Raw genomic sequence first — 26,620 nt, forward strand, 5'->3', positions numbered from 1 at the left:
GACTATGTGGAAGGGTGGCGAGGCACTGGCAGGGGCTGCCCAGGGCACCGGTGGAGTTCCCATCCCTGGAGGTGTGCAATGAAGGCCTGGCCGTGGCGCTCAGCGCTCTGCGCTGGGGACGAGGCGGGGATCAGTCCCGGGCTGGACTCGGTCATCCCGGGGATCGTTCCCATCCCGGACGGCTCCGGGATCCCGCGGCCGGGCGGGCGGTCCTCCGGCCGCCAGGGGGCGCTGAGGGCGGGGCGCGCGGGGCGGGGCGCTCGGGGCGGGGCGCTGAGGGCGCTCTGGGCGGGGCGCTCTGGCGGTGCCTCTCGTTGGTGCCACTGATCACGTGAGCCGGCGGTGAGGCGGCGATGGTGGCGCCGAGCGGTGAGCGGGGCTGGGCCGGGGGGACCCGCTGTGGGACCCGCTGTGGGACACTGGGGCTGCGCCGGGCCGGCACCGGGCACCGCGCTCGGGAGTGCTCCTCGGAAGGGCTCCGGAGCAGGCGGTGCCCTCGCTCACTGTCCTGCTCTCCTCAGGTGTTGGGCCGGTGCCTGAGGGCTGCGAGCCACAATCCCGGCTCGATCCTTCATCCTTCCGAGGCTCTGGGCCCTCGGGCACAGAACGGCGCTGTTCTGGATGAGGGAAGGGTAAAGAAGACGAGGAGCTTGGAAGCTGTGTGAGCCTGGGAGGGGGACCCGCAGGCAGAAGAAGAGAAGAATGGTGATGGTGATGGAAAGGAAGGACTGAGAGGCAGAGCTGGACTGGTGAAAACGAGCGGAGATTTGTTCCAGGGCAGGCTCAGGCTGCGACAGGGCTGGCAGCTCCAGCACAGAGAGCAAACGATGCAGGACAGCGAGCTCCAGAGCTGCAGTTCAGCTGCTGCCTCCTCTGGGCCTGTTCCAGGGCCTGCAGGGCTGGCTGGTGACACCTCTGTCACACAGCCAGAGCAGCCTGTGCCTGCCTGGTGACACCTCTGTCACACAGCCAGAGCAGCCTGTGCCTGCCTGGTGACACCTCTGTCACACAGCCAGAGCAGCCTGTGCCTGCCTGGTGACACCTCTGTCCCCCAGGGCCAGCAGCATCTTCAGGAGCCCACCCAGATGCTGGTTCACTGCTGCCTCACTCCTGAGTGGGTTTTCCCAAAGTAAATAAAACATCTCTTCTTTCCACACCCTCACCTTGTCTCATTACAGTGCCCAGATGGGTTTATGGTGTCCAGCATTTTTTGAAAATTGGGGCTTCTCCCAGAGCTGTGTTGCTGTGTTTGAATTATTTGTTAGTAAAAGGAAATGTTTGGTTTTATTTTGCTGTTACCACCCCAACAGCTGCAGACTGGGAAACACCCAGAAAACATTCTGTGCCCTTCCTGAGCGTTTGGCTGCTCCTTGGGCAGCGCAGGAATCAGGAGGATCAGGATTTGGTGTCCCTGGGTGCTCACTGCCTGCAGTGGGATCAGGATTTGGTGTCTGTAGGTGCTCACTGCCTGCAGGGTGGGTGCTGCCCTGGGTACTTACAGGCAGTTCTTTCAGTAATTTAATAAATAAGAAATAAATACATCATGTAATGGTCACATGCCAAGGGCCTTTTGCCCTCCTGGCTGCTGGGTTTGATGTGTCTTCACTAAAGCAAATTTCCACTTTTGAGAGCTGCTCAATCCATGTAACAAATCTCTGATCCTTCATCTTGGGACCCCTGGTATGATTCTTTTCCTGTTCACTGTCTGCCCTTCACATCTTTATCTGTTTTCTTGGGTGAAAACTGCTGATTTCCCACTGTCCCCATGACCAATGAGGTCTGCCTGGACTAGGGAAGGGTGAGGTGGGACAGGGACATGCAGAAATGCTCAGCAGAGTTGGACATGGTCACCAATTCAAAGATACCCTGTTGCAGACACCTTTGCCTTCTGCTTTCTCATCTTGAAATCTCCTTTTGTTTGTGCCTCTGATGTCTTGCCCTTGGTTGTGCCCTGCATTTCCCTGACAGCCAGTTCCCTTCCTGCTCAATGCTTTCAGTTCTCCTGGGAGCTGGCTCTGAGCAGCATTTCAGTCATCTGAACTGGTTAAAGAGGCAGAAATTGGGATGGCAGGGAAGGAGCCACAGAACTGCTGCAGATGAGTTTGGAGCCTCCTGCTGTGGCCCATGGCTTGTCCCAGTGAGTGCTGTGACAGCAGGACAGTGACTCAGGATGTCTCTGCCTCTTGGTTCCTGCAGGGAAAGGAAGAGGGATGAATTATACTGAATTATTTTACTTTCACAGTGAGGATTTATCTCTGTAAAGATTTTTACAGAGGTTTTGGCAGAGCTCTCCCTGCTCAGGGAACCTCCCTGGCTGGATGCTGTGAGTAGCTGCTCCCCAGGAGCCTTTGGGGCCAGTTTGCAGACACAGAGCTGGCAGAGCACCAGGACTTCATGTGCAACCCCTGAGCTCCACTGAGCCCTGAGCTAATGTAGCTGTGCCAGGAGCTGCCCCACTGGTGAGGCAGTGCCTCTTCTGTGCTGGATTTTAATTGCTTAGGAATTTGAAGTGTTTAAAGAAAGTCACTGCAAGTGTTTAAAATGTTTCTCCCTGCTCAGGGCTCGCTGTTGCCCCCCTGCTCCTCTCTAACTCCCAGCCAGGTCCCTCTGGGAGCCCCTTGCAGCTGCAGGCCCAGCTCAGGCTCTTTGTGCTGTGCCCATTTGTGCCCTCTGCACACAATAAACCCCTTTTTCTCCTTGATTTCATTGCTCAGCTGGCCCCATTACTTTTCCTGCATCCCCACTGGTACCACCTCCTTACCAGCTGCTGTCCCCCTTCCTTGTCCAGCCACAGCTTTCTGCCTTTCCCTAAAATCTGCCAGCAGCTCCTTTTCCTCCCCTGCTGGATCAGAGCCCTGTCCCAGGGCTGCCTGGTGTCTGTTCCCCTCAGCCACCTGCACTCCTGATTCCACCTTTTGGCATCTTCCTGCACCCAGCCTTTCCTCTCTCAGGTTCAGCTTCTCTTCCCTCACACTTGAACCACCTGGAATCCTTGCTCTCAGTTCTTTGTTATTGTGCCAGAATTGACTTTTGAGTTTAAATAATTTGGGTTTTATCCCTGGTGCTTTATTTCTTGATACAGCTCTTAAATTTTTAATTCCTGGAGTGGACCCTGCATTTCTCTGATCCCAGCAACCTTTCTGTGCCTATCCCAGGGGTGACCCAGACAACCAACCCTTCTCAGACCACAGCAGGGCTTGAGTGCCTCATGTTTGTACTTCCCTGTGCTGGAACTGCCTGTGGCATCCAGCTAAACAAAGACATTAATTTTTATTTTTTTTCATGACTGACATAATTATTTTCTTTTTAATTTTTCCCCCAACTCATTAGGTCCCAGTTGTGCAGCCCAGGCTCCCCAGCAAACACAGAGCCCAGGATCCCTCAGCCTTTCTCTGCAGTGACCATCTGTGCCCCTGGACAGAGGCAGGGGCAGGGCTGAAGATGCCTCTCTTCTCCAGGAAGAAAAAACCCAGCGAAGATGCTCGGAAGCGCCTCGAGTACCAAATGTGCCTGGTAAGCACTGCCAGGGTCATTTCTGTTCTCTGTGCCTGCTCAGCACTGCCAGGGTCATTTCTGTTCTCTGTACCCTGCTCAGCACTGCCAGGGTCTGTGACCGTGTTCACAGGGGTCTCAGGTTGAGGGAAGAGACGAGGATCTGACTCCATGGTTCAGAAGGCTGATTTATTATTTTATGTATTACATTAAAACTATACTAAAAGAATAGAAGAAAGGATTTCATCAGAAGGCTAGCTAAGAATAGAATAGGAAGGAATGATAACAAAGGTTTGTGCTTCGGACTCTCTGTCCGAGCCAGCTGGACTGTGATTGGCTGTTAATTACAAACATCTAACATGGGCCAATCACAGATGTACCTGTTGCATTCCACAGCAGCAGATAACCATTGTTTACATTTTGTTCCTGAGGCCTCTCAGCTTCTCAGGAGGAAAAATCCTAAGGAAAGGATTGTTCATAAAAGATGTCTGCAGCAAGCGTCATTTCTGTCCTCTGTGCCTGGTCCTTGGGTACCAGATATGCCTGGTCAGCACTGCCAGGGTCATTTCTGTCCTCTGTGCCTGCTCAGCACTGCCAGGGTCACTTCTGTTTTCCATGCCTGATCCTGGCTCTGTGTGATTTGTACATCCCTGCATGACCAGTAACCACATTCCATGAGCAGTAATTGTGTTCCTGATCCCACTAAGGCAGCAGGTTTTCTTCCTAATGCACCTCAGGGAATTTCTGCCCTCCCTGAGTGCCTTTGCCCTCCCACCCCCACGTCCTCTTGGTGCCACTTCCATCCCTCTCTGTGTGGTTCCATGGGGCATCCTCCACCCCACCTCCTGCCAGCCTGCAGGTGGGACCCCAGCTCCTCTTTCTCCTCCATGCCCCTTTGCCCTCACAGATCTCCCAGTTTGCTTTTCCTTCCAGGGAACCTGTGACTTCCCATCACATCTGCCTTGCCTTGTGCCTCTCTTTTGCTTCCCATTATTCTGATCCTCCTGTCACTCTGAGGATTAACTCATTAGATGATGCTGTTTGTTTTCCTGGAGTAGGATTTCACCAGAGTGCTCTGGCCCAGGGAATCTCCTGGGGAAGGGATGAGGAGGGACTGAGGGAGCTGGGAAGGGGCTCAGCCTGGAGCAAAGGAGGCTCAGGGGGCCCTTGTGTCTCTGCACAGCCCCTGACAGGAGGGGACAGCCAGGGGGGTTGAGCTGTGCTCCAGGGAACAGGGACAGGAGGAGAGGGAACAGCCTCAGGCTGGGCCAAGGGAGGCTCAAGCTGGATATTGGGACTTTTTTTTCTTGAAAAGCTTTGTCAGACATTGCAACAGACTGCCCAGGACAGTGGTGGTGTCACCATCCCTGGAAGTGACCCAGAGGTGTGACTCTGGGGACATGGGTGAGTGGTGTCTGTCCAGGTTCATTGCTGTTAGCAGCTGCGTTGCATGGACTTGATTTGAACGTGGAAAGTAGTCTGGAGCAGAACCAGACTAGTTTGGATGGAGGGGACATTAAAGCCCATCCAGTGTCACCCCTGCCATGGCAGGGACACCTTTCCCTGTCCCAGGCTGCTCCAAGCCCTGTCCAGCCTGGCCTTAGACACTTTCAGGGATGGGAGACCACAAACTCTCTGGGCAAGGTGCAGCAAGAAGTGCTGGATTTCTGCGTGGTCTGATTCTCTGGATGCATTTGTTCCCTCTCCAGGCAAAAGAAGCTGGTGCTGATGACACCCTTGACATATCCAGATGTGAGCTCTCAGAGGTATGTCCTCTACACCTTCCAGTCCTCACTCACAGCTCTGATTCTCTGTCTGCTTCTTGGAAACAACTGTCAGATTTACTCTCATGCCTGTGAGCCTTGAGACAGAAATTGTTGCTCGTCCACCTTTTCCTCTATCTCCTGAGTTCTGGGGGGCTTCTTCCCTCTTGTTTTGTTTTGGTTTGGTTTGGTTTGGGTTTTTTTGTTGGTTTTTTGTTGTTCTTTTTGGGTTTTTTTTGTGTTTTGGTTTGGTTTGGGTTTTTTTTTGTTGTTGTTGTTGTTTTTGTGGGGTTTTTTGTTTTTTTTTTTGTTTGGGTTTTTTTTTGTTTTGGTTTGGTTTTTGGTTTTTGTTTTGTGGGAGTTTGCCTGTCCTGTCTCATGCTTCAACACCATTTCTGTCGTGGAATCCTTTAGAAGGGCAGAGTGGTGTCTTACCCTCCACCAGGACCTTGTTTGACCCTAGTTTGGGATCTCATGGCTTAATTTTGCTCGTCCTGAGGGAATTGGTTTGCCAGAGGCTGAGTATTTCTGATCTTAGAGCTACACAGTCTGCCACCCGTGGTTGTTTTTCTGTGTAAGTGAAAATCCCAGTCCTGCTTCAAAGCTGCTGGGTAAGGATGGAAGTCTCACCCAGGCTTGGATTCTTTTATGGCAACCAACTAAATGAGAAACAATCTTCTGGTGTGTGGGCAGGCAGTGACAGAGTGCCAGGCACCCAGACACAGCTTTTCCTGCTGGCAGCCAGGCCAGCCTCAGGCAGAAACCCATTTCTATCTCACTTTTCATTTTTATTCCTTGGCACATGCTTCCAAAATGTTGATCCTGAATACAGGATGCCCTTGCCAAGCAAAGTGTGGAGATTTGACACCATCCTGGAGAGGAGAGCTGCCTGCTGTGCAGTGTGAAATGGCTTTGCTGAGCCTTTGGGATGTTTTGTTCCAAGCTCAGGAGCCACCTGCAGCTCTGTGTGGGTTTGCAGGCTGTGTGGGACAGCCTGGGTGTGGCAGGGTGGCAGACAGAGGATCCACCCAGCCAGCCCCACTCAGGGCCACAGCTAATCTGGGATGCCCAGCAGCTCCTTTTGGACCATAAAACTGTCTTGCTGTTCATTTTCATCTTTGTTTCAATAAATGAAGTGAGACATCACTTTGGTTTTACAATTAACCATGGACAGGAGTCTGGCTGCTGCTGGTTCTGTGCTGCAGGGAAGGTCACAGTGCCTAGCTGTGCCTGGCAGGGGCTGAACTGGCATCTCCTTGGTCTGCCTGTCCCTCTCCTGGCACATCAGGGACACTCTGTCCTGCCTGGTGCTCACCTCTCTCTCTCAGCACACTGCAGAGTGGTTGTGAGGGTGCCAAAGCACAGAATGCATTTATGTGATGAGAAAGCCGAACCTTTGCCTGAGCTCATCTGCACAATGCATATTAAATCACACAAGGCTTGAACTCCTGCCTGAGCCTCAGCCTGTTCTGTGCCACTGTTGTGTCATGGAGAGCCACTGGGAGCTGTTTAAATGGAAGCTTTCCCAAATCAGAGGGCAATGATTTTAAGCATCACTTTTATTTCCAGTCAAGCTGTTCACATTTTCACATTTTCACAGGTGGACAGTGTAGAACTACTTAAAAGAGAAAGTCTGACATGACTATTTTTTTATTGTTTTTAGGTTCCTTATGGGGCATTTGCAACTTGCAAGGTCTTGCAAAAAAAGGTAATATTTTAATCAGAAATTATTAAATAATTATGAAATAATTCTATTAATATGCTTAACTATTGTTGTCATGTTTGATGCGACTGTATGTGGTTGTTTTGTGGTGGATCAGAAGGGATTTTCTTGTCAGGAATTTGTCCACCTGTGTGATACTACATAGAGAGCATTTTGAGTCAGATCAATCCTGTCTGTGTTTTTTAAAGTCAACTTCTGCCAGGAAAGAAGAGGTGGTTGTTCCTGTCTTAGCCCATCTAAGGGTATTTCTCATGTGAGGAACTGGGCTCTGGTTTAGATCTCATGTGGAATGTTTGACCTTCTCTGACAGTCCATTTCCTACTGCAACATTTTATATGATACTGAATAAGACATTGAGTTCTTATAGATCCTCCCCAGTTCAATCCCAACAAAAGTGCTTGTTCTGGTGTCTCTTGTGTTGATGTGACCATGGGGTTTTTCCTCCCCAGGTGCTGATTATTCATACCAATAATCTGACATCCTTAGTTCCAAAGTCCTGCAATCTCCTGAGTCTCATAACTCTGAAGGTAATTGTGATTCTTAACAGTTCAACTGCAGCCTATTTTCCTTGGATTTGAGCTGCACTAAAACACACCAGCCCAAGTAAATCCCTTCTGTCTGGCTGGCTGGCTGGCTGGCTCAGGGATCAGTACCAGGGTGACGCCTGCCTTTTCTGGGTTCAGCTCCAGGCTGGCAGACAGCAGTCACTGAGTGGTTTGTGGCACATCACCATCAGTCCCACAACTCATTTATCCCCTTCAGAATCCCACAATTTCTCCCTCAGCAGCCTCACTGGTGGTGGTCAGGCAGGACTGGTTGTACTGTGGGGTAGATCCATTTCTCCCCTGCTCTGGAGGGTCACTGGGATGGGAAGGAAACTGGTGATGAGTGTAAAGGGGGGATTCCCCAAGAGGCAGAGTCATTTCAGCAGCTCCACAGGAGGGAGAGAGGTCTCCTAGTCTAGTCCCACCCTCTCCCTGCACTGCTGTTGGAGCAGTTCAGCTCATTGATCCTGCAGAAATTCCTGCTACCAGCCGGGTTCCAAGGGGATGATTTATCCAGTTGGCTCCTCCAGTTCTGTGCGACTGCTCCCTCAGTGTCACTGCTGTCCCTTGTCTCTTGTTTGTTGCCGATGCCTGAATTTCCAAAAGACCTCCAAGAATTAAGTATCCATGTCCCCTGGAAAACTTGAGCTGCTTTTCAAAGTCCCCATTGGAAGCAAAGTAATTTTCATTGTGAGATAATTCATGACTTTTGTTCCCAACCTTGTTTGGTGGCATCATCTGCTTTTCCAGGTTCTGGATCTGCATGACAACCAGCTGGCATCACTTCCTGCTGATATTGGTCAGCTCACAGCTCTTCAGGTAAAAGATTTGCAGCTGCCTCCCAGGTGTCTCTACAGGGCATGGAAAAAAGGAGGAAAGGAGCAGGAGAAGCCAGGCTTGGTTATGTTCTCCAGCTTGGTGCAGCCCAGGTGGCTCCCATGGCCATGCAGATGCTCTGAGCAAGCAGAGTCCTGCTGATCTCCCCAGACATTCAGGTTTTGCTGTTCTCCCTGGGGTGGTTTTGTTGAGAACCCAGAGCAGTGTGTAAGGGCACACAGGGTCTCTCTGCTCAGGGGGAGCCTTAGGTGAGAGCTGGAGTTGGGGAGGGCTGCCCTGGACACTCCAATTCCCAGTTCCTGCATCTGGATCCAGCACCAGATGTTGGTGGTGAGCAGAGTTTCTCACTGCCCCTGGTAGCTTGGCATGCCCTTTATCCAGGGCTGGTGGAAAATACACTTTATTAGCCCTGAAAGTGCTATCTACAACCAATTTCAAATTGTCTGAAAGTCCCAGCAGCACAGTTGTGTAGAAGACATGAGACTTGGATGAATATTTTGATTATCTTTTCTGTTAATACCTTAGGTCCTAAACCTTGAAAGGAATCTTTTAAAAAGCCTCCCACAATCTATAGGAGACCTTGCACAGCTCCAGGTCCTCAATGTGAAAGGTATGGAATGGGATTGCTCTGGACAAAGCACATTTATTATCTGGTCATGGTGAGCTGCATTAGCAATTATTCCTTTCAATCAAGGCAAACACCATATGGTTTACACTCAGAGTGCTGAGTAGGAACACAAGGAAGGTTTGAATTCAGATAGTTGGCAAGGCAGGAGAAGTGATCTAAGGAGAAAATGTGTCAGCCTCAAGCCCTCCAGTAAAGCAAGCAGAGCACTCAGCCAGATAAACTGAATTGCAGTTGGGTCCCCCAAGACCCAGAGCTGGCTCCTGTGTATCCCCACAGGTTTGCACAGCCCAAGCACAAAGGTCACACCTCTTTTCCAGACTCCTGGACGTTCTCCAGCTATGCAGTGCCATAAATCTGGGAGAAAAAGGAGATTTAGTTATGTGGAGCTGTTGCTGAGACAGGGAAGGCAGTGGAGGGTGAGGAGCTTAGAAGCTCAGATTATTGTCTGTCTGTCTGTCTGTCTGTCTGTCTGTCTGCGGCACCTGGGCTCTGAGCCTGGGGTGTGCAATCTCACACTCAGTCCCCTTCCTCCCATCCCTGGGGCTTAGGCCAAGGGAAGAACATCCCATGTTACAAATGTTCACCTGATAAAGGACACAGATCCAGCCTGCAGCAATGACCTCAGCTGAGGAGGAGATCTGGATCCCAAATTGCCTTTGCTGGGCAGTGCCATCCTTTGAGTCCCTGTGTGACCTGGCACAGCCCCATCCCTGTGGAAATGAGCCGTGGTGTGGTTATGGATTGGTGCTGGAACAGATGAGCTTGCTGGCTCCTGGTTTGGGAAGGCTGGAGAAGGAGACTCAGGGCTGCCCTCATCACTCTGCACAGCTCCTGAAAGGTGCCTGTGCTCAGCTGGGGCTGGGCTCTTTCTCCAGCACTGACACAACCAGAGCACACAGCCTCAAGCTGCACCAAGGGAAATTCAGGTTGGATATTAGGAGGAAGTTTTTTACAGAAAGAGTGATAAAGTTCTGGAATGGCTGCTCAGGGAGGTGGTGGAGTCCCCATCCCTGGGTGTGTTTAACAAAGCCTGGATGTGGCACTGGGTGCCAGGGTTGAGTTGAGGGGTTGGGGCTGGCTTGGACTCGATGATCTTCAAAGTCTCTTCCAACCTGGTCATTCTGTGAATCCTGTGAATTGTGTGAATTCTGTGAATGGTGTGGTTCCATGGTTTTAGCTGCCTTTCTGTCCCTGCAGGGAACCAGCTGAGGGCGCTGCCCGGGAGCGTGAGCGGCCTGCGGAGCCTGCGGGCTCTGGATGTCAGCGGGAATGAGCTGCAGGAGCTGCCCCGGGGGCTGGCCCACGCCCGCAGCCTGCAGGTACCACCCTGGGGCCAGCCCTTCCCAGCCTGCTTCCCTCAGCTGGGAATTAATCCAGCCCACGAGGGGAATGTTTAGGGTCTGAGCAGGATGCTCTGCAGGGAGTTGTAACAGGGCTGTTCACACTGTCCACAATGAGTTTTATGTACCTGCTCTGGTCTTTTCTGATCATTTTTACCATTTAATCTGATAATTTTGTCATTAATTCTGATAATTTTGTCACTTCATCATGACAAAAGCGATCCCCAGAGAGTGAACCCCTGGATTTTACTTGCCAGGGCTGTCTTTAAGAGCACAAATTGTGCTTCTGTCACCCTGGCAGATCTCCAGCTTGTTATCAGCTTTCATGTGTTTATGGCTCTCTGAAGTGCACATTCAGAATGGGAAAAGCAGCAAGATTTTTATGGATATGTTGCCTTCTGGCTGCCAAACCTGTCAGTACTAAATGGTGCAAGTGTGAGGCAACAGGGCTGCCTCAGACACCAGCAGGAAGGTGTGAATAAATGCTCTCCTGTCTCGCACAACATTTTGCTTCACTTCTCATGAGGACAGCGTGAGTTGAGGCATCTGTGCAGCTTTGCCCCCTGTGCTTGGTGAAATGGTTCCTTTCTAGGCCTTTCTGCTGTGCCCTTCCCTACACAAGGCACCATTGGGTCCTTTGATGGCCACAGAAGGACAAAACAAGTGGTTCTTCCCGTCATTCTTTATGGGACTCCTCTCCATGCCCTGGTATCACCCCCATTTCCATGCTGAACTCCTGACATGGAGTAGGGAATGTCTGAGCTGAGACGTGCTCTGACCTCTGGTACCTAAATGAAATGCCAGTGCCTGCATGAGGGGAATGTTCAGTGAATAGCCAGCTCAGAAACTTCCAAATACGGGACAGTGGAGTCACCTCTGAAAGGTGCCAGACACCCAGCAGGGATTCTGTGGAAACACAGGGAATATTCCTCTGTCTGCTCTGGGGTGCCCTGACCCCCAGGGGAGCACTGACTTTGACCCTCATTCATGGAGAAAGTTTCTCAGACTTCAAGACAGACTGGAATCCACAAAAGTGTGAAATAGATTATAGAGAGTAGTGTAGGTGTATCACTTGGTGAGAAATTGAGGTTTTGGGATTTTTAGTGTGTTGTGGATGGAAGCAAGATGGAGGGCACAGGGTGTTGTCCTGGGTTTCTTCTTCATGCTTCTTCTTCCTTCTCTCCATGAGTTTGGGTGGCATTTTGTAATTGGGCAAAAAAGTCCTCATTGCAGCTCTGTGGGATCAGTTATTGGGTTAAAAGGGGAAATAATCCAGGTGTCAGCTCTTAATTGGATAGTTTAGTCTTAAAAGCCCTTGTAACAAGGGATTGTTGGCCATTTTGTGCCTTCTAAGGAAAAGCTGCCCAACTCACAGTAGTGAGACTGTTTTACTGATCAGAAATAATAAACACCTGAGTCCCAACATGAATTCCTGTCTCAAGTGCCTTCAATCCAGACCCAGAGAAAACAGAGACTGGTACTGCCACAGGATTCAATACAGCCTCACATTTATGTTAGGATTTAGGGTAACATGAAGTCAGATTTTGGGGAGCTGCAAGGAGAAAACTGGAAAACTGCTCAGAATAACCTGGAGTTCTGTGTGTTCTGTTTTGGAGACGCTGACCCTGGATGCCTCTGCCATGACCTACCCACCCCCTGACATCTGCAGTGCAGGCACAGAGGCCATCCAGCAGTTCCTCTGCAAAGGTAAGCCAGGAGCAGCTGGGCTATGCCCAGAGATGGCATTTCTGAAGGACAGACATGGTGTGAGCCTGCTTGGGGTGGTTGGTGATGCCCTGCACACCTGGTTACCTGTCTGTTTTGGCAAACAGCACAACAGGAGTCCTTCCCTGAGCCCTGAGTCCTTCCCTGAGCCCTGCCACACTGGAATGCAGAGTGGTTTGTTAACAATCACAGTGGCTGGGTCAGGCTGTCTCAGTGGCCATAAGAGGTCAGTGCACCTCCCGTGGTTATTTGGATTTTCTCCTGTGGGAGGATGAGGCATTGTCCAGCTGTCACTGCCTTGGGACAAGGAGAGACACTCAGGAGTCACTCAAGGTCCCTGCTGCCCTCATTTTCTCTGAGGAAGGACCTGGGCCCTGCAGGTTGTTTGGAGAGTGGTGAAAACAGATGGAGAACTCAAACTCACAGATAATATACTGGGAGTTTGTAGCCACTGTGTTTAATACAGACAGGGGGTTTTGGTGGAGGTTTTATGCAGGGGAAGAGCCTTGCCAGACATTGGGATATTCCCTGAAAACACAGGACAGTCAGAACTTACTGTGGTCTGGGCAGTAACATCTGCAGCCCTGCAGAAGTCACCAAGCTGCACCTGTGTGCAGGATGTGTTTGTCTGAGCAGATCCTTGTCCTGGTGGGGATGGAGTGGCCCCACCTCCCCCCAGAGCTCCCTGTCCATCCCCCCTGAGCTGAATCCTGGTGGAAATGGAGTGGCCCCACCTTCCTCCAGAGCTCCATCATTTTTTTGCCATCATTAAATGGCAAAATGAGCCTCAGCTGGAGGAGCCCTGCCAGGCACTCCATGGTGTGTGGGCAGAGAGGGCACAGCTGGAAGCAGTCCCACACAGCAACCAGCTCACAGCCATGGTGCCAAGGAGGTCTTCGAGCCTCAGATGTTCTTATTTTGTGTCTGGTGCCTTGCAGAGTGTGGAATTGCATACTACCCTCCCTCACAGCACCTGCTGCCCACGCTGGAGAGCGATGGGGGAGGAACTTCAGTGGATGGGGTGGACAGAACAGTGGAGAAGTACCTGGAGGAGGAGAGTGAGTGGCAGGTGAGGCTCCCCTGCACCAGAGGGTTTGGGATTTGCCTCTGTGCTCCCCCAAAGCGTTTCACAGCACTTGGCACATCATCCCTCATCACCTTCCCTTCCATGATTTGTGTCTTTTGGGATGGAGGGAGCAGCCAGGCACAGGTGGCTCATCCTTCCTCAGCTGGGGTTGGTGTCACCACACTTACTCCTGGAAGACACATCCCTAAGAACTGTCCCCATCCTTGAAAGCAGTGATGGAGGCAAGAGACAGGGGTGACAGGGGGCCATGGAGTGTGCAGTGTGTTTTTGGGGGGCAGCAAGCTGCAGAAGAACCTTGTGCTTCCCAGCCAAGTGCTAGACATGTTTAGCCCTACCTGGGAAAGGGGAGGCTGGGCCAATAATTGTGGTAATTCCAGTGCTCTTTGGCAAGTGCAGAGTCACTGCCTTTGCCCCTGGAGAAGCCTGAGTGACTGGACTTGGGGCTTGTGTTGCTGTGCCTTTGGTTGATGTCTTCACTCAGTATGGGGAGGCTGTACTGTGGAATAATAACATCTACAAAAAAGTACTTCTGGGAATAAATGTCTGCTGATATTGCTTATTTTTCAGAACAAATTCTTGGATTATGAGAAGAGGAAGGTAAGGATCAACTCCTGCAACTGCTTTGTCTGCAGCATGGGTCTGCTTCTGGTTTTTGTTTTCCATCTTTTTATTTTGTTTCTCATTCCCCTCACCTGGCTGCACTTTTAGTTTGCTCTTTTTGTTTCCCTGATCTCTGTCTCTTCCCCTGTGCATGGCTCACTTTGGAATAGCCAGAAGCTCCTGCCTTGCAGTTCCCCAGTGATTTTTCTCGAGCTGCTCGGAGCTGGCTGCTTCCTTCAGGCAAGAGAGTCCTGTGCCATGGGGAGCTGAACCCAGCCTGCATTTTGGGCTTCCCTGCACGTGTTTATATTGGCTGGTTTGGTATCAGTCAATGCCCAGGGAATTCAGCTCCATGACATGGAAGAGTTTAGAGATTGTTATGAAGGGAGCAGCAGCTTCTCCTTCCCAGTTTTTGGGTTCCTAAGGAGAGAACACTCCCCTACCCTAGACAAGTCTCCTGTTTGCCATTTAGCTTCTCCTCTGCAAGGGACTCCTGTCCCTTGCTTTACCTTTTTGCCAGGATATGTTCTTGCTGGGGAAGGAGATTCCTGTCATTCATCTTTCTTCTGATTCCTCTCAGGAAAGAAAAACTCAGGAGAAGCTGGAATTTGAGCGGCGCCTGAACGTGGGGCAGCGAGAACAGGCCCTGCTGGTGCAGCAGCTCAACAGCCACAAGGATGGGATCCTGCAGACAGTGAGAGAGGTGGGTGTGCTGGGCAGGGCCCTTCCAGGGCGCCCACTGCCTTCCCCAAGCCCACCACCTCCTCCTGGCTTCCCTGCTCTGGGCAGGAGCAGCAGAGGCTGGAGCAGGGGCTGTCGAAGCACCAGCGCTGTTTGGAGGAGGAGAGGCTGAAGCTGCTGCAGCAGCTGAAGGACACAGAGCAGGGCATTGCCAGCCGGATCCAGAAGCTGCTGGAGGACAACCAGAGGTGGGGTCCCAGGGGGTTTTGCTCTGATTTTGTTTTGTCATGTTGTTTTGGGCAGTTCATTTCACCCCTGAGTGTTTTGTACCTGGTCAGGATCGATGTCTGGAGGAGCCGCCTTAGCTCCTGCACTGCTAAAGACCCATTTAAAGCACATGGAATCTGCAGCTTATAAAAACTGTTTCACAGATGTGTGATGTTGGGATTTTGCAGTGCTATGGAAGAAATTAGAATTCCTCATGGAAGGTGTAAATTTGAAGTGTTAAGGTGCCCCTGCCTGTGTCTGCTGGGTGTCCATGTGAGCTGATCTCGATGGGAGGTGCCCAGCCTGCTGAAAGCTGCTCTGCTGTGCATGACAGCAAAGTTGTTTTCTCTCAGGCACATGGGAGGATTGTTGGTGTTGTCCTGTGCAGGGCCTGGAGCTGGATGATCCTTGTGGGTCCCTTCCAAGTCAGGATATTCTGTGACTCTGTGATTCTGCCCTCTGGGAGACCAGGATATTCTACTCAGCTTGATGAAAACCTTTTGTTTTATCTTTTTTTTAAGGCAAAAACGAAGTTCAGACATTTTGAAGTCCTTGGAGAATGAGAGGTGAGTCTCTGAAACAAACTTGTCTGGAAAAGGGGTAAGAAGCTGGGAAGAGGGCTGGGAGCTTCCTTTCAGAGTCACAGTCTGAATCCACCCTAAGCCAGGTGAGGTTCATCTCAAACCTGCAGCTGGCTCTGGTCACCATCGGAGGTAAGACTCCAACTGGACTCAGAGTGCCTGGTCCTACCCACTCTGGCACACCCAGTCATGGGGTGATTTTACCTCTTTTTCATCTCTGGATGGTCCTAAATAATGAGTTTGGGAACCAAACTCTGTATTCCAATATCAAGGACCAGCAGAGATCCTCCATCTGCTGGCAAGCAAGGCAGTTATGAGGGTGTTCCAGCAATGTATTCAGGCTGGGAGGAACAGGTGGGAAGCAAATCTGCCATTGAGCCAACACTCTGAGCTAACTCTGCACCAAAAGTGACTGTCCCCAGCTCTGCCCTGCCTGTGAGCTGTCCCCTCCCTTCAGCCAGCTGTGCTGTGGCCAGTAAACTGGGTGAACATCTTCCAGTTGTTTGTCAGACTGCTCCCCAGCCACACCAGCTCCTGACCTGGTAAATGGTGGGGAGAATGTGCTGGAACAAGGGCAGGGGTGGTGGGGAGGGAGGCCAGGCTGCTGCCTGCAGTGGCATTGCTCACTTGGGCCAGCTGTGCAGGGCTCATCCAGCTCAGCAGAAAGGAAAGCCAGGGAAGGGTCTGGCACTGTTTAGGGAGAGCATGTGCACGTTGTGTTGATGTTCTGTCTCTCAGAAAAATCAATTTCCCTGCCTAAAGCCACTGTCCCCGTGGTTTTGAGCATGTGTTGTCTCCCATGAATCTTAGAGAGTCTTCACCAAAAAATCACCGAGCTTTGGTACCTCTGATAAGCCCAACTTTTCTGAGCAGGGTGAAACTGCCCAGCCTTGAGGCTCTGAGCTGGGTGGGTGGAGGAAAAGGGCTCTTTTGCAGGAGTGGCTGAAGTGTTGCTTGTTGGTAGAATCAGGATGGAACAGCTGATGGCAATAACCCAGGAGGAGACGGAGCAGCTGCGCAGGAGGGAAGTGGCCTGTGAGTCCAGACACGTCTTTGGGGAGATGAGGTGAAGGATCTGGGGCAGCAGGAGCAGCTGAGGGGGCTCAGCCTGGAGAAGAGGAGGCTCTGGGGGGCCTTTCACTCTCTATACAACTCCCTGAAACAAGGGTGTATCCAAATGGGGGTCAGGCTCTGCTCCCGGGGAACAAGGGACAAGAGAAGAGGAAACAGCCTCAAGTCCCCCAGGACTGGCAGAGCCCAACTCCTCTGCTCTGGGACAGGGACAGGAGCCAGGGCACGGCTGGGGCTGGGCCAGGGCAGCTCAGGCTGAGCTCAGGGCAAGGTTCTTCCCCCAGAGGGTGCTGGCACTGCCCAGGCTGCCCAGGGAATGGGCACGGCCCCTGAGGCTGCCAGAGCTCCAGGAGCCTTTGGACAGCGCTGCCAGGGATGGACAGGGTGGGGTTGTGGGGGGGCTGGACAGGGACAGGGGCTGGGCTGGGAGATCCTGGTGGGTCCCTTTCTACTTCCCAGGAGATTCTGTGATCTCGGGGTTGGTAAGCAGGGACTGGGCCTCTCTTAGCACTGAAGAGGTGCAGGCACAGGCAGAGTGGAGTTTGCTCAGCTCTTTTCCCAGTAAAGAGCCACAGTTCTCAGGTGGGTGGGTGTGCTCTGGAATCAGTGAAGTGGGAAGAACAATGAGAAAGGAGCCACTGTTGGTTGCAGTGACTGCAGCAGCAGTGGTGGGTGAGTCCTGCTCTGCACACCCAGGCCAGGCAGGCACTGACAGCCCCCCTGTCCCCTCTGTCCCCTCTGTCCCCAGCTGCCATGCAGCAGATGCTGGCTGAGACCTACAAGAACAAGCTCCTGCAAACGACCTCCGAGTCTCGTCGGCAGGACCTCGTCAGCCAGGCCTGCTCCAGGTGCAGGGGCTGTCTGGGGCTGGTGGTGCTGCTGTGAAATCTCTTTCTTTCAGCAGTCTAATTCCCATAATTCACCCCAGGAATCCCTGGAGCTGCTGGAATGCAGCAGGGCAGCTGTAACAGCCCAGGACAGTGCAAATTAATCTGTCAGACTTCCTTAAATGAACCACCTTCTAATGACCACAATTTGCATGTTAATCACTTCTTTGCACTGTTTATTTTGCCCTATACATTCTGCTAAATATGGAGGATGGAGTTAGACCAGTTGTATTCCTGCTTTTTGAGGCACTTCAGTACCAAATTGTAGCCCAGAGCTGCTCCCCTCACCTCCCAGGCTGCCTCAAGGGTGCTGTGTGAGCGTAAGTAGTACATGAGTGTTGCTGAGCATCCTGGCTCACTGTTTACAACAAGATGAGAATTTTTAATCTAGAAAACATCTGGCACTGACCAAAAACAGCCTTGTGAGCCTGTGACCTGCCCAACAGGGCCACAGGAGCCTGTGGTGCAGGTTTGGTTTGGGTGTAGGGAAGGAGGTGTTAGATTTGTGGCCTTCAGCTGTGCAGTGCCACTGCTCTTGCCCTGTTCAGTAAGAAATTCCTCCTCCTGCATTCCCCACTGCCTGCTTTTCCTCTGAGTCCCAGACCCAGCATTAACCCCATGGCACATCCATCTCCTTGCAGCCTGGCTGAGATGGATCAGAAGTTCCAGCAGATCCTGGCTTGGCAGCAGCTGGATCAGAACAAAGCTGTCAGTGAGATTTTGCAGCAGGTAGGCAAAGGAGCAAACTGGTCATGGGGGATGGAGGGAGAGCAGGATCCTGATTGGGTCACAGGAGCAGCAGGGGCTGGGCTGGGCTGCATGCAGAAGTGATTTTATTTAACACTACATGCTAAACTTTGAAAATATCTGCTCTTCTGACAAACTAACTTGGGTAGTTGAAAAGAAATTATTTTTTATCTAGCCAGCAAATTTTCAGAAAAGACAGAAGCATGGACCATGGGGAACAAAACTGACACGGTGATTAAGAGGGGATTTTGAGACAGCAGTCCTGTCTTTTGGCAGGTTTCCCTGGGGGACTTGGGACAAGCATTTTCAAAGTTTGTTCTCAGAAGTGCTGGGCAGCTGTGCCCTGCAGCACAGCGTGGCTACTCAGTGCTGTTGAAAAGGAGAGCTGGGGTCACACAGAGCACTCCAGATGAATGCTTGAAGAACATTAATATTTCTCTGTGTGTCTCCAGGGTGGGCTTTACCTGTTGGGCTCTGAGCTGTGTTTCAGGACATTGTTGCTCAGAGCAAGCACCACTCAGGGACTTGTTCCTGAGTCCCTGCAAGGCAGCAGCTTCTGAGCCCATCAGCAACTGCACCAACCACCTCACTAAGCAGGATTTTGCCTGTCCCTCAGGTTGAGATGCAGAAAACTGCTTTTGAAGCTCTCCAGGTGAAGAAGGATCTTATGCACAGACAGATCAGGAACCAGGTGAGTCAGCAACAGAGGAAAGAGAGACCAGCTCCTCAGCTCCTCCTGCTGTTTGGTGAGACCCTGGGAGGGAGAACAAAGTGCTGTGAGCACAGAGCAGGGTCTGAGGACATGGAGAGCTCTGGTGCTGCTGAGAGCTCTGGAGCAGAGAGTTGGACAGTGTTGGTTACACTCCAGCTCTGAGGGAGGCAGTGTCAAAGCAGGTTGTGGATTCCTGGAGGTGGTGGCATTGCCACTCCTTCAGTCACCTGCACTGGCTCTGGGGGTGATCTGCAGTTGCACCTCAGATTTCCTTCAGGCTGTGTACTTGGCAGGGCTGCTGCTTCCACATGAGCCCACTGCATCTCCATCCAGCACATCAGAGCTGCACCTTGAGCCATCAGTTCACCTTTTCTTTCCCATTCTCAGCCTGCCTTTCTGAGCTCCATTCCACAGAAGGTGCAGTGATGTAGTTGAGGGGAAGAGCAAGAGCTGGTGGAGAAAGTAGGGGTGGGTGATGCAGGATGATGGAAAAGTGGCAGGGGATGATGCAGGATGATGGAAAAGTGGCAGGGGATGATGCAGGAAGGTGGGAAGGCAGCAGTGGTAGATGCAGGAAGGAGGGTGGCTGGTTTCTGACACAGTGCTCCAGAATCTTCCCTCTCCTGGTTTCACACAGAAGAAAAGTCTCAGTTCAGGATTTGGTGGATAAACTTGAGGGCTTGGCTGTTTTGAGTGCCCCAGTGACCAAACTCTGCTGGAAGCCTGTGACCTGTCTGACAGCTCCCCATCATTGCCTGGCTTCACCATAAGGGCCCTGCATTTTGCTCCCTCTTGCTCTGTGAATAAAGGGAGTTTGTTCCTTGATGCCAAGGCAGGACCTTGGGACCCTTCCCACCCCGTGCTGCAGGGGCAGAGCCCTGGGGTCAGCAGGGGCAGTTGGTGGCCTGGCACAGGGGTGAGCTGGGCTCTCATCTTGGCTTTGCTGTGGGACCTTGGACCTCATCTTGGGCTTTACTGTGGGACCCTGGACCTTCACCTCTCTGTGTCTCAGTTGTCCCACCTGAAAGAGCAGGTGCTGTTCTGGGATTGCTGGAGCACCTGGAAACCAGAGCACTGTCCCAGGAGTCTGAGGTTTGAGCTGGGAGGGCCTTGGCTCTGCATTCCAGAGTGGCTGCCAGAGGTTTGGGTGCACAAACTGATTGCAGTGTGAGGCTCCAGACCTGAGCAGAAGTGTTCAGAGTAGAGAGACAGCTGGAGTGGGGGGACACAGCTCCTCAGGTAAAAGAAGAGGGACCCTCAGCACACACATCATCAAAGGGCACAAGCAGCTCCCCCCAACCTCTGGGTGCTCTGCAGTGCTGCCCTTGCCCGTCAGACCTCATTTTAAAAGAGCATAAATCAAAGTAATTTTAAATGTCAGTAAAAAATGTTTCATCTTCTGTTTAGATTAAATTAATAGAAACAGAGTTATTGCAGCTGACACAGCTGGAGGTAAAGAGGCAAGAACTGGACACAGAGACACTGCAGGTACGTGGGGCTCTGGGGCTGCCCCCCACCCTCCCTGATCTGGGATTGCTCCACCTGCTTCCCTTGCTCCTGGCACTTTCCAGATGGTTTTATGCTCAGTCAGGAGGTCCTTCTGCACAGGACACACCAACCCCTGTGTGTCCTGGGAATGTGGAACATCACTGCTGCTCCTAAACATCCCCAGGCATTCTCAGCAGAGAGACAGAGGAGCCCTGATAGGGATGGGCAGTTCCAGGTGTGCTGGGTTGGGAAGGATTTTGCAATCCAGTTGTTGGCTGTCCCAAAACCACCTGCCTGCTGTGCATTGCATGTCCTTTTGCATTGTGTTGTGTTTTGGTTTTGGCATCATCAGCAGTCACACGTTGAGGAATGCCAGGTTTAGCTTCAGCAGCTTGGCTTTAAATTTTGTTTTGTGATGATTTGCATCAGTTCTTTTCTTCTGTGTGCCATGTGCCAGGTCAGGTCACCTGTTTAGTCAGCCCACAATCAGTGACAAACAGCCAGGGCAGTCACAGAGCAGTGCTAAGTGCTGGCTCCAGGCAGCAGTGCCTGTCCTGGATCCTTCAGGTGCCAGGTTTGGGTTGTGCTGCCTGGACTCACTCAGCTCCTCTGTGTCACTCTGTGTGTTGGAGGGCACAGGGTGGGACCACCCAGGGTTCCTGCAGGGCAGAGCAGGTGTGACCTGGTGAGCACAGGAGCTGCAGGGCAGTGCAGGGAGCAGAGCTCTGCCCTGCAGCTTCAGCACCAGGAGCTGAGGAATGAGGCCTGAACACCTGGATCTGCCTGGATCCCCCTACCCTTGGTGCTGTGCCCTCCACAGGGTCCCTGCTGGGCTGGAGCAGCTCCTCCTGTCATCTGTTGTCCCTCTCCCTCCCTGGAGGTGCTGATGCTGCTGCCTCTGTGGTCACCTGGAGGTGGGGCTGGCCTGGGAGGGGCAGCTGCTCCTCTTGTCCCTGTGCAGGGTCCAGGGGCTGATCCCAGGCTGGACAGGCCTTGCAGCCCCCCTGGGGCCGTGGGAGGTGTCCCTGCCTGTGGTAAGGGCTGGGACAAGATGGGTTTTAAGGTCCCTTCCAACCAAACCAGTCTGGGATTCTGTGATCAATGAAGGTTTCCCCAAACTTCAGGGTGTAACAGAATCCTTGTCCCTCTGCCCATGGGCATCTGAAATCCTTGTGGCTGATGGCCACTGGCCTCTGCTCAGAGATGGGTGAGCTGGGACTGAAGCTGCAGAGGGGCCATGCTGGGACATTCCTGAGCCAGTCAACTCTCCACTGCCAGGGGGTGGCTGCAGGGATGCCTGGCCTTGCCCTGGTGTGCTTGGGGTGAGACCCCAGGGGAAGGAAGCATCCCAAAGGCAAGGGGACCTCACCTGTCCTGGTTACCTGCAGGACTCCAGACCTGCTTTCAGCTGGTCTTTTCTCAGTTGGACAGGGCTGGGAGCAGGCTGGGACAGTGGGAGGTGTCCCTGCCATGGCAGGGTGACACTGGATGGGCTTTAAGGTCCCTTCCAACCCAAACCAGTCTGGGATACTTTTGGCTGAGCTCCTGATGCAGTGAGGAGGAGCTGCTGCAGCCAGGGTGGGCTGGGGCTGACAGGGCACTGCAGGGCTGAGGGAGCAGCTTCAGCTGGAGAGGATCTGAGCTGTGGGGCACAGGGATTGCACAGCCACAGGGGCTGCTGTGGGACTGGCAGGGGCTTTGCTGGGAGCAGCGGGGGCAGCACTGTGGGGCTGGGGCTGCCAGAGCTCTCTTGTTGCAGGAGGCGGTCACGGAGCAGCGCCGGGCACTCGGCTGCCTCCTGCAGCAGCTGCTCAAGGAGAAGAAGCAAAGGGAGGAAGAACTGCAACAAATCCTGGTAATGAAGCCCCTCATGCTGTGCTGTGGGTTTGGGTCGGCTGTGGGCAGAGTCCATGGCTCAGTGTGGGAGTGAAGGGGAGCAGAGCAGGGCTGTGTCCAGGTCCAGAAGTCAATTTAGCCCCAGGAAATTCTAACATAAACCTGGGGGGCACAGCAGCACTGCCTGGTGCAGCATGGGCACCATCATGACCCCCAGTGACCCTGCTGGGGAGGGAGTGGGCAGCAGGATGAGCACAAGGGGTGGGAGTTGTGGTCTTGCAGTCCTGAAGATCTGCAGACCCTCCTGAGCCTCGGGAGATCAGACCACAGGTCCTGGGGCAAAGGGAGCAGGGAGATGCACAGCCCTGTGTGGGGTGTCAAAGTGGGGCCAGCCTGCAGGAGCCAGAAATCCTGTCTGACCCCCATGACAGTGCTCTGGCTGGGCCCTGCAGTGCCCAGGCTGGGAGTTCCCTCCTCACACCCATCCCTGAACCCCCCTGGCCGTGTTCCCTCGGGCTGCTGAATGAATTGAGTTTGTTTTTCAGCTGGAAATGGAGGCAAAGAGCGAAACCAAGCAGGAGAACTACTGGCTGATCCAGTACCAGCGCCTGCTGAACCAGAAGCCTCTCTCCCTGAAACTGCAGGTGCTGCTGCTGTTCCTGCTGCCACTGTGGCTCTGCTTTGCTCTGGGGGGAGTGAGGAGCCCCCTGAGCTGAGGCTGGGAGCAGGTCACAGAGCCCTCACACAGATCCAGTGCTGCCCATGGTGCTCTGAGCTCCCTCATTCCTGCCTGTGGAGGGGATGGAGCTGCCCAGGTCCCTGTGGTGCCAACACCTCAGCTGTTCCCACCAGAAGCTGCTGTCCAAGCCCCAGACTGCTGGTCAGGAACAGAAAACTCTTGAGTACCTTCCAGGCAGGGCTTCTTGTTCCAGCTGAGCACCCAAAGGGCTCTGCTTGGCTCCCCAAATTCCCTTCAAACACAACTGAGTGCAGCAACTCCTGCCCATTCCTGCCCCTGATGGCCTGAGCCAGGAGTTGATGCTGGTCAAGTCCCCTCAGGGTGGCACAAGGAGCTGATCTGAGCTCTGCCTGTGCTGCAGATTGGCCTGAGCTGGCAAAGCAGGGGCTGCTGCAGACATGGATTGCCAAGGGCATTGTTTGATGTGTGAGGGGAGCTCCCCGGGGCTGCAGCTCCTCCTGAGGGGCAGCTCCCATCTCTGCTCTGGGACAGGGACAGGAGCCAGGGCACGGCTGGGGCTGGGCCAGGGCAGCTCAGGCTGAGCTCAGGGCAAGGTTCTTCCCCAGAGGGTGCTGGCACTGCCCAGGCTGCCCAGGGAATGGGCACGGCCCCGAGGCTGCCAGAGCTCCAGGAGCCTTTGGACAGCGCTGCCAGGGATGGACAGGGTGGGGTTTGTGGGGGGCTGGGCAGGGACAGGGGCTGGGCTGGGGGATCCCTGTGGGTCCCTCCAGCTCAGGAGATTCTGTGATTCCCAGACCTCAACATTTTGAACTGTGCCCATAAAACACCTGGGGCCAGAGCTGCTCCAGCTGTTGGGCTTCCAGGCTTTGGTGTGTTTGGGATGCAGCCGAGCTGGAGCAGGGCAGGCCAGGGATGAGCACAGCCCCAGCCCTGCTGCTGCCTGGCCCCAGGGGCACAGTGGGGGAGCTCATTCCATGTTTTTCAGGAGAAGGGTTTGGAGCAGCAGCTGGTGACCCTGCTGCTGGAGCTCTCTGCTGAGCAGTACATGCCGATCTTCGCTCACCACCGAATGTCCCTGGAGACGCTCAGCACCATGAGTGCCAGTGACCTGGAGAAGGTACGAGACAGCAGAGCCACAGTGTGGGACAGCAGCAGCAGGGATTGTCCCTGTCCCTGCTCAGCATCCAGCTGTGCCTGGCTGGATGCTCTGCTGTGTCACCTCCCCACAGGGACAGGTGCCTGTGCTGCTCTGCCTGTTCCTGTGGGCAGTGGCTCTCCCAGAGACCTGCAGGGTGAGCTGCAGCCTGGCTCCCTCTTCCAACATCCTCCAGGTGCTCTCTGTAGTAGAAATAGCATCAGGGAATTCCTGGTGCCTGGCAGAGGGGCTTTCCTTGGCATGGCTACGTTTTGCCAGCAATCCCCAGGAGTTTGGGGCCATCACCCTCCTCTTTCCCCACAGCTCGGTGTGACAGAGGCTGGTCTGCAGCATGCCATCCTCAGGCGGGCTCGGGAGATCCTGGCTGTGGCCACGACCATCCCAGGTACCCCCAGCTGTTTTCTGCCACGTTTTACCCTCTCAGCAGGTCCCTGAGCCTGGAGCAGGGCGCTCTGTGGGTCAGACACCGCCTGTGGGTGTGTGAGGAGGGCAGGAGGGCTGCGGGGGGCCATGGGCAGCGCTCAGGGCACTCAGCTGGCTGCGGTTGCAGAGCTGCCGAGGGCAGAGGAGAGCGCGGTCCCTGCGGGCCCCGAGCCCAGCGCTCCCCTGGAGGAGCCCCCGGGCCCCGCGGCCCCCACGGCCCCACCGCTGCAGGGGGACGAGAGGAAGTCGGAGTGCGTTGTGTGCATGGAGCAGGAGGTGAGAGCCGGCACTGCCCGGGATGGAGCCGGGCGCGGAGGGAGGGCGGGATCCAGCGCAGCCCCAGCTCTGCCCGGCCCTGGCAGTGCCCGGTGCTCATCCCGCCAGCTCCCGGGCACAGCCGGGCTGGGCACCGCAGCGGGGATGGGCGAGAGAAGGGCAGGGATGGACAGGGCTCTGTGCGGGCTTGGGCAGGAGCTCGCTGAGCTCCCCCACCGGCCCTGGGCAGCGCTCACGGGGCTGCTCTGCTCAGCTCAGCCCCGCCGTGTCCTTCCCCCCGTGTCCCATCGCGTCCTGCCCCGTGTCCCATGGTGTCTGTCCTTCCCAGTGTCCCATCATGTCCTGCCCCGTGTCCCATGGTGTCCTGCCCCGTGTCCCATGGTGTCCTGCTGGGCACAGCCCTGCCCCCGCACACCCAGGGGGGACGGAGATCGGGGTGCGGGGCTCTCTCCCCACTCTGAGCCCCCGCGGGTGCTCCCCAGCTCCCCCGTGCTGGGAGCGGTGTTCAGGGCAGCAGCACTCTCCGTGTCCCCTGTTTGTGTCTCTCCCAGCCCCAGATGATTTTCCTGCCCTGTGGCCACGTCTGCTGCTGCCAGGGCTGCTGCGAGCGGCTGCCCTCGTGTCCGCTGTGCCGCCAGGACATCGCGCAGCGCGTCCGCATCTTCCACAGCGCCTAGGCCGGCCCGGGAGGCACCGGCCCCGCTCCGGGCTGTTCCCGCTGCCGCTCATGTCCCATGAACAGCCACGGCCGGCACTGCCCTCCCCGTGCCCGGGAGCCTCCGCATCCCCCTCCCAGCTCCCCGGGGCTCCTTCGGTGAATCCCTTCCTGCTGCCCGCCCCGCGTCCCCGTGCCTGGGTGACAAACCGGGCGCAGCTGCGGCTCCTCCTCTCTGGCAGAGGTGATTGCTGTCAGAAAGGCCCCCGGGGCTCACAGGGACACGGGGAGTGCTTCCAGCAGTGCTGCTCGGAGCGGGGGAATTTCCCGGTCAGGACGTGCTGTTCTTGGTGTGCTCACACTGCCGTGCACCTCTGTCATGCCAAAGGTCTGGGGCTTCGGCTCTGGAGCCCCACAGGAGCTGTCTGGGTCTGCAGCCTCCGGCAGGCAGAGCCAGGCGCTCCCCAGCCCGCAGGGCTGCTCCGGTGGGAGGGGAGAGAGCAACACCCCCGGGACTGGAGGGAGCTGCCCTGGCCGGGGGAGCCCGTGGGGGTCCATCATCCACAAAGCAGGGAGGGAGCAGAAAGTGCTGCTGCCACTGGACAGCACTGGGGCAGGGCTGGGGCTGTGCCCAGCTCAGGACACGGTGCCTCTGCACTGGGGGGTGGGCACTGCTCCATTGTCATTGATTAGTTACAATTCCCATTCCTCCCTCGGCTCTTGACCCTGAAATATAAAAATGCTGCCACGAGCTCAGTCCCACCACAGCCTTCCCCAGGAGCAGCCATTAAACTGCAGCTGGTTTCTGCTGGGGGTGTTTGCTGCCTCTTTCCTTCTGCAGGGGGGTGGCTGGAGCAGGGACGGGGCCAGCACCCCATGCCCGGCTGTCCCAGTGTCACCTCCTCCTTCTCATCTTCTTGTCAGAGAAGAATTTGAGGCTCTGGGCCTCCTCCCAGGGTGTTGCTCATCGTGGAGCTGCCCCAGGGATGTTCAGCCAAGGGAGACCTTGGACCCTGCGCTTGGCTTGCCTCACATGAGCTACCCCATGCAGAACATCCCAGTGGGACACGTGTGTGGCCTCGTGGAGATGCCCAGTGCCACCAGTGTCCTGGGGACGTGCCACAGCACCAGGGCCGGCGCCTTGGGAACACCCTGGGGATGTTTTTCCAGCCTCTGTTTTCACGTTTTGCTGCTGCTGCCCATGAGAGCAAGCAGGTCCTGTGGGGAGGGACAAGGGGCTGCACCAGGAGCGGCTGGGGCTGGGATGGAGGAGGGGAGCGCAGGGGCGGTGCCCGCATCAGGGCAGGGAGGGTCATGGAGCACCCTCACTGCTCCCGGCTCCCCCTCCCTCGGCATTCCCTGGGGCCGGGGAGGAGGAGGGAGTCACAAGCCCTGGCCTG

General features: G+C 54.5%; 1 protein-coding gene across 3 annotated transcripts; it reads left to right on the plus strand.

Moving 5' to 3' along the window:
- Nucleotides 1-26,017, plus strand: LRSAM1 (leucine rich repeat and sterile alpha motif containing 1). 3 transcript variants are annotated; one of them, XM_030961683.1, is made up of 25 exons: nt 1-71; nt 3,331-3,513; nt 5,202-5,258; nt 6,919-6,963; nt 7,428-7,505; nt 8,274-8,342; nt 8,886-8,970; nt 10,186-10,307; nt 11,945-12,035; nt 12,992-13,122; nt 13,708-13,737; nt 14,321-14,443; nt 14,530-14,669; nt 15,210-15,254; nt 16,234-16,304; nt 17,089-17,188; nt 17,869-17,956; nt 18,591-18,665; nt 20,094-20,174; nt 21,934-22,029; nt 22,556-22,654; nt 23,696-23,827; nt 24,170-24,251; nt 24,417-24,565; nt 25,117-26,017. In XM_030961683.1, the coding sequence occupies exons 2-25, from the start codon at nt 3,442-3,444 to the stop codon at nt 25,240-25,242; spliced, it is 2,187 nt and encodes a 728-aa protein (XP_030817543.1). In that variant the 5' UTR covers nt 1-71; nt 3,331-3,441; the 3' UTR covers nt 25,243-26,017. The 3 variants fall into 3 exon arrangements, with proteins under 3 accessions (XP_030817543.1, XP_030817541.1, XP_030817542.1); XM_030961681.1 differs by lacking the exon at nt 1-71 and adding an exon at nt 260-369; XM_030961682.1 differs by lacking the exons at nt 1-71; nt 16,234-16,304; nt 17,089-17,188 and adding an exon at nt 260-369.
- Nucleotides 26,018-26,620: the final 603 nt, after the last annotated feature.

This window comes from Camarhynchus parvulus, chromosome 17 (assembly GCF_901933205.1).
Source record: "Camarhynchus parvulus chromosome 17, STF_HiC, whole genome shotgun sequence".
NCBI classification, from domain to species: domain Eukaryota; kingdom Metazoa; phylum Chordata; class Aves; order Passeriformes; family Thraupidae; genus Camarhynchus; species Camarhynchus parvulus.

Coding starts and splice junctions, on each gene's coding strand:
- LRSAM1 (XM_030961683.1), top strand. CDS start 3,442: ATGCCTCTCTTCTCCAGGAAGAAAAAACCCAGCGAAGATGCTCGGAAG. Junction 10,308..11,944: donor CCCACGCCCGCAGCCTGCAG/GTACCACCCTGG, acceptor TCTGTTTTGGAG/ACGCTGACCCTGGATGCCTC. Junction 22,655..23,695: donor CTCTCTCCCTGAAACTGCAG/GTGCTGCTGCTG, acceptor CATGTTTTTCAG/GAGAAGGGTTTGGAGCAGCA.